General features: G+C 56.3%; 3 protein-coding genes across 3 annotated transcripts; 2 read left to right on the forward strand and 1 right to left on the reverse strand.

Annotated features, from left to right (window-relative positions):
- Positions 1–69: 69 nt before the first annotated feature.
- BXZ73DRAFT_37209 (diaminohydroxyphosphoribosylamino-pyrimidine deaminase) lies at positions 70–573 on the forward strand (the record flags this gene model as incomplete). Its single annotated transcript, XM_048017954.1, has 1 exon — positions 70–573. One exon carries the CDS (start codon positions 70–72, stop codon positions 571–573), a length of 504 nt encoding a protein of 167 aa, XP_047883824.1.
- Positions 574–620: 47 nt separating this feature from the next.
- On the reverse strand, positions 621–8,726 carry BXZ73DRAFT_72945 (uncharacterized protein; the record flags this gene model as incomplete). The annotated part of the gene is made up of 18 exons (XM_048021817.1): positions 621–779; positions 830–907; positions 956–2,650; positions 2,704–2,955; positions 3,004–3,783; positions 3,837–4,469; positions 4,525–4,704; positions 4,738–4,818; positions 4,874–5,483; positions 5,544–5,610; positions 5,643–5,967; positions 6,310–6,597; positions 6,671–6,800; positions 6,856–6,908; positions 6,962–7,212; positions 7,270–7,350; positions 7,752–8,162; positions 8,276–8,726. 18 exons carry the CDS (start codon positions 8,724–8,726, stop codon positions 621–623), a joined length of 6,525 nt encoding a protein of 2,174 aa, XP_047883825.1.
- Positions 8,727–9,638: 912 nt separating this feature from the next.
- BXZ73DRAFT_86293 (L-lysine 6-monooxygenase (NADPH-requiring)-domain-containing protein) lies at positions 9,639–11,559 on the forward strand (the record flags this gene model as incomplete). The annotated part of the gene is made up of 6 exons (XM_048024149.1): positions 9,639–9,755; positions 9,838–9,935; positions 9,987–10,273; positions 10,334–10,663; positions 10,711–10,817; positions 10,873–11,559. 6 exons carry the CDS (start codon positions 9,639–9,641, stop codon positions 11,557–11,559), a joined length of 1,626 nt encoding a protein of 541 aa, XP_047883826.1.
- Positions 11,560–13,329: the final 1,770 nt, after the last annotated feature.

Genomic DNA, 13,329 nt, shown 5'->3' on the forward strand with positions numbered 1-13,329 from the left:
ACCCGCTTCTCTACTAGCCGCCCAGTAATGTCCAGCTTCTCCCTCCCACCATCCTCGGCGATGACCTCTATGGATTTCCTCCAGCTCGCTCTTGCCGAGGCAAGAAAGTGCATCCCCAGCCCGACCGCGTTTTGCGTGGGCTGCGTCTTGATCGCCGCATATCCTCCCGGCACCGAAGCGGAACCAGTCGTCGTCGCCCGTGGTTACTCGCGAGAGTTGGAAGGCAACACGCATGCCGAGGCGAACGCCATCACCAAAGCGCGACAGCTCACTCCTGCTCAACTGCAAGAGCTGTTCCCCGCTTCCCAGATTCCCATCAGTGTGGAAACCCTTCTCTCCCATACCGATATCTACACTACCATGGAACCTTGTTCCGTCCGAACATCCGGGCTAGCACCTTGTGCTGATGCAGTTGTTGCCGCGGGGATAAGGAGATGCTTCATTGGAGTGGGAGAACCCGACGATTTCGTCAAGTGCGAAGGCGCGCAGAAGCTCAAAGATGCTGGTGTGGAAGTAATTTGGCTCGCTGGGATGGAAGAGGAGTGTCTGGCTGTGGCCAGGAGAAGGGAATGAGGGATACAATTGTCGGAAATGGAATACGTGGACGTTGTACATCACATCTATGTCTGACCTGCATGCAGCGCGTCCTTCACCAGCGCCCCCCACTCTCTGACAAGCAACTTCGCACCATCTTCGTCTAGCATGTGACCAGCATATTCGATGGACATTACGACTTGATCTGACTCTTCGAGGACCACGAACTCTACCATGATGTCGTCCTGAGAGTGCCTTAGTACTGGTACAGATTGGTGGATGCGAAATCACATACTCGAATGATCTGGGTGACTCGCAGCTCGCTCATGCCCACGGCAGCATCATCGGGAACCTGAGGAATGTAGTACGGCACCTGGACGACAGTGAGCTTCCTTTATGACGGCACGATCGGGTTCCTCACCTCCAGTCCTTGAAACAGTTCGCTGGACGACTTTTCTACATCAGGGGCGATCTTGACGATGTTCACGAAGACATTGGACAAGGGCTCGTTACCACGACCAATCGACTCGTGGACCTCAACAAGACGGCTTTGCTGCACCATAGCAGGACGGGCCTGCAAGTCTTCATGTATCCGCTTCGCTAGCGATAGCGTGTCGCTGGATTGTGCCCCCGGGACAAGGAAAGGAAGGGTGTTGACACAAGCGACTGCGAGTCGTTCCGCTTCTTCCAGGTCGCCGGTTCTACCTGAGTGCCATAGCGAAAACGTGATGGCGTCTGATTGAGTGTGCTTGGCTTGTACTTGGGACCAGCAAGCGAGGAAAACGCTTTGAAGGGAGATTGACATATTTCGAGCCATCCCTTCCAACTTCGCGGCATCTGAAACGGCCGATTGGTCGATGTGAACTCCGCGGGAAGAAAGACAAGCGTTGCTCAAAGAGGGGAATAACGTGACGGTTTGATCCCGGAACGTAGCCTCCCAGTAGTGTGCTTTCTCTTCCCTGACGGTGGGGGACGACGGGTTGACATATAGAAGAAAGCCATCAAGATTGTTGGAACTACGCGGGGCATCGCCCACATAGAGGCGCGATAGGTCGTCCACGAGAAGCTGCAGACTCCAGGCATCGTACTGGAAATGATGGAAGCGAATTACGAGGTAGTTGGACTGAGAGAATGACAGGAAAAGGCCCCGCGTCCATGGACGCTCGAATGAGGGTGGGTGGGATACCAAATCCTTCATGCGCTGTTGAACCACTGAGAACGCATCTTCTGCTGAATCCGGGGTTTCTTGTGACCACAATGAAGCGACCGCGGAAGGCTTGAAGATGACGGTGCGAGGGACCAGATGATCAGTGTCGTATGCGAAGGTCGAACGTAGTATCGCGTGTTTGAGGAGGAGTTGGTCCCATGCGCTCTGGAGCCTGGATGGGTTGACGTCGGCGGGAAGAAGGTAACCGAATACATGCTGGAATCGGGAGCCTTTGCTTCTCTGCCACATCCCGATCATCCATTCCATTCCGGCAGATGTTGCGGTGATCCGCTCAACGTCGTCGACAAGATGAGCTGGAACGATGGATGTCCAGCGTGTGCGAGGTACGTCGAGAGTGAGAGGAACTTTGGGAGAGCCGTCATTGGTAACGTTCCTGATCTCACCATTCGCGATCTTGCCGTTGGATGCATTGGACGGGACTTTTTCCTTGATCTTCTGAACGAGGTCAGAGACAGTCTTGCTCTGTGCCACTTGCACCGCCGAGAGTCGGAGACCGATGCGTCTAGCATTCGCGCTGATCTGGATCGCCGTGATGGAGTCGATGCCGAGGGTAGCGAGGTGCGTTCCCTGTACAATCTTAGCCTCCGATACTCTGGCAGCTACGGCGAGAACTCCTCGAATTGCGACGAGCCACTCATCATCATCTTGAAGGTCGGGCTGTGATGGTTCGTCGACGATTGCCTTCCCTGTGGGCGCGGATGGAGCAGTAGGGATTTCGGGCAAGCCCGCGCTTGCTGGACCGTCTAGCTGTTGGAACATGTCGCCTAGGAAGTTCGCGTACTTCAAGACGATGCCACGAAGCTCATCTTGATTGGCGATGCTCGACATGCAGGCGGCTTCCACCGTGAATCCGGTCTCCGTCTCATGGAGCTCGATGTTCAAAGGATACTGGACCGTATGTTGGTAAATACAGACCGCCTTTGAAATATTGATGGACTGACCTGAATGCTCAAATCCACACCATCACCCACGTCAAACATCCATGGCGCAGCTTGCTCCGACTGTTGCGCCTCGCCCTTCGGTTGGAAGACGAACAGGCTGTCCCAAAGATCACTAACGCCGACTTCGCGCTGAATGGAGCGTAGTGAAGCGTGCTGCCAGCGCAAGCATGTGATGTTGTGGTCGTGCACTTGTTGGAGCAACTCCTTGTTGGAGGCATCCGTCGAGATGACGATGCGGCATGGGATGGTGTTCTGAAATGTTGTCAGTGGGTGGAGCAATACGCGAGGTACACGACTTACCAGCATCGGGCCGACAACTTCGTCCGCTCCCGGCATATCACGACCGGACACCACACGACCGAAGACGACGTCCCGACATTTTGTCAGGGTGGCAAGGATTTTTGCAAATGCCGCCTGACCCAGACACTGAGGAGTGACCTGAGCGTTTCCACAAGCCCTACGAATTTGTTCTAGGTCAAGCGACACAGGGAGAGAGGTATGAAACGTAGTGGCAGGCTGATCAGGGCTGTTCTTCTTGGGTATTGGAACGTGTTGAAGGCCGCGAAGGCGTTCGGCCCAAAACGAGGTTCCGTTCCGTTCTTGCCACTTGATACGTGGGAGCAGCTGGTGGTACTCGGGTCGTCGAGGGGGCTTTGTACCAGCATATATCTGCTGCACGACATAGAATAGATCTGAGATTGAATGACCATCATACAGCGCGTGGTGCATGACAACGACGAGGTGCTGAGGTTCGTTTGGAGTAGGGCCGGATACAAGGTTGAGGTACACGGGAGGACGCTCGAACATTCTGTCTTCATCCGCGATCTTCAGGAGGGGGTTCAAGACGTCGACAAGCTGATCCTCTAAGATGAACGAGTGCTCGGACCACTGGACCGTGGATGTGCTATGAACGACTTGAGCCCAGACGCCTTCGGCGGCGATGAAATGGAACGTAGTTCGCAGGATGTCAAACAAGGAGATTGCTCTCTCCCACGCGGCCTTCACGCGCTCGACGTGTGTATCCGCAGCCAGACGCAAGGGGAAGAGGTGTACGTAGAGGTGCCCTTGCGAATGAACGGTCTGATCGTGAAGTGAGAAGGCGTGCATGCCCATACAGACTGAATAAAGCATACCTGGGATAACATCCCCGACTGCAGCATGCTGGTAGGATAGACCTTCACTTCATCGTCCTCAGACAACTTGACGTTGCTGCCGAGGAGATCCTTCAACTTTGCGCTGTCTGCCGCGAATGCTGAATTGTCGATGGCTTCGTCGACAGAGTTCTGGGAAGTCGATGAGGCCTGCATGTGTGCAGCCAGACGAAGGGGTGTCGGAAACTTCATGATGTCCGCCGACGTCAGCCGCAGGCCCGCGGCAGAAAGCTTCCGACTGAGTCCAACGGACTTGATGGAGTCGAGGCCGAGCGAAAGCAGGGAAGTCTCCGATTTGATCAGGTTGTCGTTGACACGGAGGAACTGAGCGGCGATGGTACAGATATTGGAAACCACTTCCCGATCTACGGAAAATAGAATAGGCTCCTCGTCGAACTGTCGGCTGGGGGGTGGTACAACGCTTGTTCCGTTCTGCTTAGAGAGCGCAAATGAAGGAGCCCACTTGGTGTCGTTGGCGATGCGCGTGGCGACATCCTCAAGTTGGCTGAGAATCTGCTGTACGACTGCCGCGGATATATCGTCCGACGTGAAAGCGGCATGAACGACGACTTGATCTTGCGCTGGGTCGAGGACCACTTCAACCGCGAGAATGTACTGTACAGCGGATGAGTACGCTGTTTATCGAATCTCAAAGAAACGTAGTACGTACGTCTGGCTCCGGGTTTTGACTTTCAATGATGTTCCACAGCGCGCTTGTACCGTTCTCTTTGAATGATACAGAGAAGAGTGTATCGAAGAGGGAACCTGTGCACTCCGGAATCCACTTCTGTATACGACTCAGGGGGATATGCTCATACTCGCCCGCCCGCGCGATCTCTTGCTGGGTATTCTGCAACACACGAGATGGGTTGTTCAGGCGCACACGGGCTGGAACGACGATGATCACGGGGCAGATCGTGGTATCGAGGTGGTCAACTGGAAGCGACCGTCCAGAGCGGATGGCCTGTGGCACTCCAGATCAGACAAGCAATGGGATAAAGTAAGAGAGATGAACGTACTCCAAACACCACATCATCGTGACTATATATGTGCTCCGCGACTAACGAGCCATAAGCACACATGAACAGTGCTTGCAAGGTGACCTGTTTGCTCGCCGCTTTGCTCTGCAAGGCCGATAGTGGGTGCTTGAAATGAACAGAAGCGATATTGGGAGAAGAAGAGGAAGCTGCTTTGTTGAGTAGACGATGCCATGGGTAGTCTTTGAGGTGGGTGGTCCAGAAGGAGCGAGCTGCGTCGTAATCTATGGTCATGAACTGTTCAAGGATGTCGCGGAGAGGAGCGGATTGAAGCTGAGGCTGGTGATTGTATGCGCGTTCTATATCCTGGAGAAGCACCGGAAGAGAAATGCCATCGTACAAGGCATGGTGAATGGAGAGTACGAGGTAACGAGCGCTTGGGGGACCGTTGAAGAACAACAGGCGGACTGGTGGGACCTCGGTGATTTTCTCGTTGACATCACGGGCGACAGTAGATGCGAAGTGTTTGATGAAGTAGCCTTGGAAGCTCTGGTCATCACTGAGGTTAATTTCTTGATGCGATATGCACGGGCCGCACGCGTCTGCGTCCAGGACGACCTGAACAAGCTCCGAGCCAAAGTGAAAAACGGTTCTGGACGATAAACCATCAGCCCGATCGTGCATCGGAATGAGAGAGGATACAGAAACTCACCGCATCATCTCGTGATTCTTGACGAGCTCTGTCCACGCGGATTCGACGCTTGCGATGACGACGTTCGCTGCCAGACGCATCAGGACGTGTTGAACATACATCGTAGGGCGTTTGTTGAGCGATATAAGACACCCTCTTGCACGGGGAACGGAGGAAGTACGGCTTCTATCCTATTTCCAGGATACGCTGCATCGAGTTCCGTTCGGATGTGGTCAGCAAACTTCTCTACCGCTGAAGTGCCGTGGGTCGAAGAGGTCTTGCTACTTTCCCCGTCGATTAGCGTTGCAATGTCACCGATGACAGGCGATTGCATGATACGCGCAGGAGAAATCTTGACGCCGAACGTTTTGCGCACCTCCCCAGACAACCCAGCGACCGCGAGGGAATGCATGCCACATTCGAACAGGTTGGTGCCGGGGTTGAGCTTCCCGCCGGGATTTTGATGAGCGTTTTAAGGACATCGAGGAGCTTCTTTGTCGTCTCTGTCGCCTGGTCATTCAGGTGTTTAGGGATAGACGAGCCCGAAACCCTTGCGAGCCGTGCCCACCGGCCCATAAGTCCGTCAAGGTCTCGAGGTCAAGTGACAGGAACAATGCAGATAGAACCTTGGCGTCCGCTTTCCCGTTCGAGTTGAGCGGAATGAAGTCGAGCGGAACGATTGGCTGGGGCGCATGTAGCTCGCGAGCTCGCGATCGCACGTGGACCGGAGCTGCCGCATGAGGCCCTCAGGGGCCGTGATCGTTGAGGGCTTGCCACCTTTGCGTACTGCGATCGGGATGGCCTGGTCCCAAGCGATGAAGGACACGAGCTGGTCGACTCCAATGTCGGGATGCTTGGCGAGCACGGTGAGAACGTCGAGAGTCCGGGCCGGGGCCGCGGCGTTCCTGATGATGGAGGAAATGCCTTCCGATTCTATGCGCACGCCACGAAGCTTGATCTGCGTATCGATACGGCCGATGATTTCGAGGGTTTGATCCGGCATCATGCGCACGAGGTCGCCAGTGCGATACGCCCACCGCTCGCTTCCGTCGTTCGGGAATCGGAGAAAGACCTTCTTGGTCAGGTTGGGCGTCCAACATAGCCACGCCCAACGAGCGGGCCTTCAACCACGAGCTCGCCGGACCCACCGCGGAGGACGACGTTGAGGTCTTCATCCACAACGTAGGATGCAACGTTGAGAACGTGTGCCCGATGTTCGCCCTGGGAGTGTCCTTGTCCATGAAGCGTGCTGCACAGCCAATTGTAACTTCGCTCGGACTGGGTACGAATGAATATTATTCACTCGAGCACACCAACCGGAAGTACCACTTACCCGTAGAAATTGGCCAGACGAACAGTTGGATGCGATGCCCATTGGTCAAGAATCTAAAGAGGCATGAAATGGGAGACCTTATTGAAAGGTAAGAGATAAGACGCACTGCATCGCTCATCTTTTCGCCTCCGCTCGCGATATAGCGGAGCGCCATCTCTTGGCCAGCTTCTTTGGCTTCCTGGACTTGTCCCATTGTTGCTTCGATGAGACTTGGCACGATACCGACATGTGAAATACGCAGGTGCTTGATGTAGTAGGGAAGATCCTCCAACAAAAGAGACCGCGGCGCGGAGACGATAGGAAGGCTGACGGCGAAAGCACAGAAGATTTCGGATAAGTGAACGTCGAATGCGACGGCTGTAGGATGGCGTCAAAAGGGAGTGGGAAACAAGAGAAGAGCTTGCGTGCACTCACATGCGATAGACAGATAGTTCTCTCGAACGGGTCGATCGAACACCGCCGCGGCGCTGAAGTGCGCCAGCGACCTGGTCGCCTCTGCAAGACCAAGATGAGTCAGAATACACCCTTCGGAGTTCCGGTGGTTCCTGTGTGCATGGTGAGTCTGCTTGCCTCACTCCCCAATGCACCCGACGCACCCGAGTATACAGAATGTACGATACGTCTTCTGGCGTTGGGATGCTCAGAGGTCCAGAAGCTTGCAGTTGAATGGCCTTCTGGATCGCCGATCATTCAAGTCCACGGCATCTAGTGATGCGAAGCACGGCAGGTCCGATGACGAGACAATGAACTGTGCGTCCGCGTCTTTCGCAATGAACTGCTGTCTCTCATAGGAGCTCAGGATCAATCTAAGCGGCGCAATGTGACATTAGTAAATACATGAGCACGAGGGAACAGTGCACTTGCAGGAACGTAGCATCCACCGGCCTTCAGCACACCGAGGAGTGCGACATGAAACCAGATGTCGCGTAACTTGCAGATGGCAACAGCGCGTCCCCTGGCAAGCCCACGTTGAATGAGCCATCGACCGAACTGGTTGCTACGCCGTTCCAAGTTGATATAGGTGATGGTGTCGGGGGTGTAGGAGGAAATCGGGACGTCGGTGGAAAGGTCTGCAAACCAATGGACTGCGATACCATCTGGGTTCTCGGCAGCGCGCATCGACAAGTGGTCGTACACAAGCCTCGTCTGGGGCAGAAAGCAGTATGTCTCGCCAGCCTTGGTGTCGTCTTGGCGCTCCCAGGAGGACAACAAGTCAGCCGAAAGCTCGGGTACCCTTGCGAGCTGTGAGTTGGGTTGAAGACCGCATGCTTCGTCAAGGCGGTCACTTGCGACAGGAACAGCTTGGACTGGGAGGGATGGAACACGCGTTCAGATACGGTGATGGAAATCCTCTCATTCGCCAAGTCCGCCGCTATAACAAGGGGAAAGTGTCCGCGGAGGCGAGGGCGGCGAGAGATACCGACGCTCACGAGGGCCGCGGCCGGAAGTTGCTTGGGGGACAGTTCAAGCGCATGCCGGAGGACATCGGGATGGACGAGGGGCGAGGGAAGACCTTCTAGGGCGTGTTTAACGTTTGATACGACGTCCTTCCAGGTCTGGTTCTCGGTCCAGGAGATCCGCACAGGCAGGACGTGCTCATGCTCGTCGACAGCGAGGGCGAGGAGGATGTCTTGACAGCCGCAGTACGCACCAAGGACACGGCCCAGCGCGGCTACGATTATGGGGTAGAGGGAAGACAACTCCAAATCAGAGCCATGCTCTATTGGTAGTGAGACCGAATGGAGAGCGTTAGGAGCGAACCGCCGGGAAGAGAGATCTGGGAAGTCTGTATGCCTGTATCCTGAGAGGTAGTCCGCTAGGACCGCCGGTGTGGGAGTCATCCGTGGGGACAGTGGAGGAGGGGAGGCCATTGGAGGTGGGGCTGGGCAGGGAGAGAGAAAGAGCCGGGCCGATTTTAATCGTACTTACCTCGCTCGCGTTCACACTTCCGTCCCTCCTCCACTTGACAAGGTGGGATTATGCAAAATTATATCTCAAAATTCGCGCGATATGCGGCTTCGAACGGTCCAGGTCACGAGCACGTCGAAGATGGAGAACGGAGGGGCTCGGAGGACGGGGACGTGGCCCGACTGGGCGGGTACACGCCAAGAAGACCATTGTGCTGCGTTGGAAAAACGGAAAACAAAATGCGGACACATGCGGTGGTCAAGGCACGACGCGACAAGGAGAAGCTAAAGGGAGGGAGCGGACAGGGCGCGGGGGAGGATGAAGATGACCCGCCGCCGCCTCCGAGCCTGCCAAGGGAAAGGGGCATCTTATCAGATTGGATGGCGTGCGCGCATCATTCCAAATCTGATTAGATGGCCGGCGGCGCGAGCCTGGGTGATCTAATCAGATAGTCCGCCGCCTCTCTTCCACGTCCCCTTCCCTGCCCGGCCTCAGTCCCACACCGACACCCTCCCGTCGCCCACGGCCCTAGGCCGTCCCAGACACAGTCCATCACACCGTATTACGCGGTAGGCAAGCAAATGTGCGTTTCCACCGCTTGTCAGGGCTCTCGCCCGAGGGTCTGTGCCGTAGGCACCCGCCTGGCGCGTCGAGAGCCCCGGTTCTCCACGGAGGCGGGGCATCGCGCCTCGGGACCGGCTCGCGAAACGTGCGATGGACAGTAGCAAGATTACGCGTGCAAATTGACCGCGCGAACCAGGTCCCTGCGCATCGGCTTTAAAAGCTTTCCTCCAGCGCACGTCCGAAGAACCGCACCGGCCCTACTTCACCCTCAATTCTCGCGCACCTCTGCCGCTCTTCGTTCGTTCTCCCCCATGTCTGTTCAGTCAACCGCCGATCCCGCTTTCGATGTGATTGGACTGGGCTTCGGCCCCGCTAACGTCGCCATTGCCGGAGCCGTCATCGAGAAGTGGAAGGACGCTGCGAGCACCGTACGTAACCCCTTTCGTCCTCCGCCTCATCGACGGCCACTAATCACTACCTATCGCGCTGCTATCTGATACATGTGACCAGGACCATGCGCCTCTCCGGCGATGCCTGTTCATTGAGAAGCAGCGTGAGTTCCGGTGGCACCCCGGCATGCTGCTGCCCAACTCCCGGATGCAGATCAGGTTGGTACTAATGCCTCGATGGTGGAAGGCTGCTAAATATACGCTTTTCAGTTTTCTCAAGGACCTCGCCACGCTGCGCTCTCCCCAGTCGCCCATCACTTTCCTCGCCTACCTCCACTCTCAAGGCCGCCTCGTGAACTTCATCAACCGCGGGAGCTTCACACCAACGCGCCGGGAGTACGCCGACTACCTCTCGTGGGCGGCGGAGTACGTGCAAAAGCAAGGGATCCGAGTCCGTTATGGGGAGGAGGTTATCGCTATCAGCCGATGTGAAGATGGGCTCGTTCAGGTACGCAGCCGCGACATCGGCACAGGCGAGGAATTCTCGAGGATAGCACGTAAGTGTTTCCGTTGCCGCATGACCCCGAACCAGGCTGAGGCTCCCACCACCCCTTCAGGCAACATCGTCCTTTCTCCGGGTGGGACGCCGAGACTTCCGCCCGCACTGTCCATCCACTGGCCGCACCCACGTATTATTCACAGCGCGTCATATATCTCGTCCGCGAACGAGTTCTTCGCGTCTCTCCCGCGGACGACAGAGCCGCTCCGGATTGCGGTGATCGGCGCGGGACAGTCGGCAACAGAGGTTGTGCTCGACCTCCACAGCCGGCTGAACGCGCTCCATGTCTCTGGGGGACGGCAGCACGAGCTGGACATGATCTTCCGTCGGGGCTCGGTGAAGCCGAGCGACGACACTCCGTTCTCGAACGAGATCTTCGACCCTGCGTGTGAGTGACGTCATGCGCCCCCCGCCGATCGCGCTGACGCCGAGCAGCCACCGACTTCGTGTTCGGGCTGCCCTCCCAGCGCGATCGCCAGGCCGTCCTGCGCGAGTACAACGCCACGAACTACAGCGTCGTCAACGTCCGCACCATTGACTCCGTGCGTCTCCCTCTTCCTGCCCCAATGTCCTCTCGCTTACCCGGCGGTGATCCAGCTCTACGAGGTTATGTACCATCAAAACCTTCTTGACGGCATCAAGTCCCGCACCGGGGAGGAAGAGGACAACAACCGCACACGGATCACTCTTTGCCCCCACACCGCAATCTATTCCTCCGAGATGGTCCCTGCCCACCCTGACGGCGCGACGCGCGGTGACGCGGTTCGCCTCACTCTGCATGGCCTCCTCTCCCGTTCGGTCACGCACAGGACGTATGACGCCGTCTTCTGTGGCACCGGGTACGATCGCGATTCATGGACACGCCTCCTCGCCTCCTCCGACCTCGCCGAGGCTTACGGCGTAAAATCTTCCGCGATCGAGCTCGTCGCGGAGGGCGATGCTGCGCCGTGCGAGCGCGAGATTCTCTCCGCCCTTGAGGGCTCTATCGCAGGACGCGCCACCCCGACTGGCTCGGGCTCCTCGGACGGCTTCTCGACGCCCCCAACCCCGGTCACCCCGCACTCACACCACACCAAGTTCCCGGGCGAGGGCGCGCCGAGCAAGGTGCGCGTCAGCAGGACATACCGCCTGCTGCCCGAGCACGATAGCAAGCACGCGCCGCGGGTGTACCTCCAGGGTTGCACGCAGTCTACGCACGGGCTCAGCGAGTCGTTGCTCAGCATCCTGGGCGTACGCGCGGGCATGGTGGTGGATGAACTCTGCGCCGATGGCGCACGACAGTGATTTGTGCTGCTAATTGTGGACTGTGCATCTCGACCCCGACGTGTCTGTCGCCTGTAGAAGTTGTATTGTGCCTTATGTGCAGTACATGGTCTGCGAGGCTGGTATCAAAATTGTATATATGCGCTACTCAATCCATCATATGACCGCGCCTGTGGACGTCCGATCGGAACTAACGGTGCCTTTCGTTAGAACCAATTCAAGTAGATGTGTAGCGCATCATCGCCACAGTACTGACGCCTCGGTAATCACGTTTTGCCGCTGTCCCTCGCCGATCAATCGAGGGTTGCAGCAGGTTGGAGAGTAAGCTGGCTCTGCATCGGTGGTGCCTATGGGAGGGATGAAATGATGGTAATCCGTTTACCGTTAATATATGCGGAACCAGTCATCGGACGAGGTTATGTGTCATTAATGCTAGGTTGCTAAATTCGTTCACTGAGAATGACGAGTTCCATGTGCAGAACGATCCTCAGAGTCAGAATGTATATCTCGCAAAGCTGGAATCGGGAGACACTGACCTGGAGAGATGAATCCCGAGGAAAATATCGAATACCGGGACTCTCTCAAACCTTGAAGGGATGAACGAGTGTCGACAGTATACTCGTGAACCCGTGATCACCCTGAACACTGGCCAGGTGGATTCTGTGCGAATCCTGACCAATTCTAGAGCTTTGATAAGACGGGGATTAGCTGGTTTCTGGCAAGACGGGGCTTACAGAGCTGGTTGCCGTCAGCGAGCGGTCCGCGACGCTTTCCGCAATCGGTCGCAGGCACCGCTTGGAGTGTGATCGGACGCGTCGCTCCCGCGCGCAACGGTCACTCGGCGCACGCCCACACACCGTGTCTCCTTCCCACTTGTTCTCTACCATGACCGACGACATCCCCAGCGGCCCCAATATCACCGCATGCAACTCTTCAGTTCAACAATGCTCAAGAACTTGACAACCCTCACCTCTCGACTTCGAAGAGCCAAATTTTCGTCGCTCTTGTCGGCTCTTTCTGGCTAGGACCGCAAGCTGTCCTCTCTTCTGCTTCCTTCATTCTTGGCCATCCTTGCCCAGTCTTGAGGCATCACAGTTGGCGGTTGTATTCAAGAGTCACGCAACTCCGAAGTTCGCGGTTCTGGAGAGAAGTCGTTGAAAAATACACAAATCCTCAGTCACTTACGGGCGTCGACTCGGGTTTGCCGTCGGTCATCACACGCCTGGGATTGCTTCTACGGAATGCCTCTGGTAGGTTTCTTGGGAGAGGTGAATGGGACGTCTTGGGCGGGCAGGCTGTCGCCGTCGTGGCCATGTCGCTGGGACCCATCTTCAGAACTTGGAACGAGAGGTGTTGAATGTCAGGCGGCGTTCATACCTATTCGACAACGGACAGAGGTGAGTTATGTTGTTCTCGTGCTTGCCTTGCATGTTCCCCATCATTGTACACATGGTGTCGTGGCTTCGAATGTGTTTGGTTTCGGGCCTTTGAGTCATCGCGCAAGGCGGAGCACAGCACGCGACGCATCCACCTTGCGTTGCTGCTGTCTCGCCTTGAAAACGCTCTTCCGCGTATATGCTTCGCCCTGGTTAGGGCAACGCCGCACCATGCACCCAGCTTCCCCGAATGTGTTCGAGGAAGTGGGTGGATCGACGCATGTGAGCGTTGATACACCATGCATGCACCGCGTTGGTTTACACAGAGTATAAACATCTGCCGCGTTGTTCTATCAATCACACAATGCGTATAACGAAGGAAGGGAACCCACCTTCCTTGGACGCATGCTATGAT

This window comes from Epithele typhae (genome assembly GCF_022376455.1).
Source record: "Epithele typhae strain CBS 203.58 chromosome Unknown BXZ73scaffold_1, whole genome shotgun sequence".
NCBI lineage: Eukaryota > Fungi > Basidiomycota > Agaricomycetes > Polyporales > Epitheliaceae > Epithele > Epithele typhae.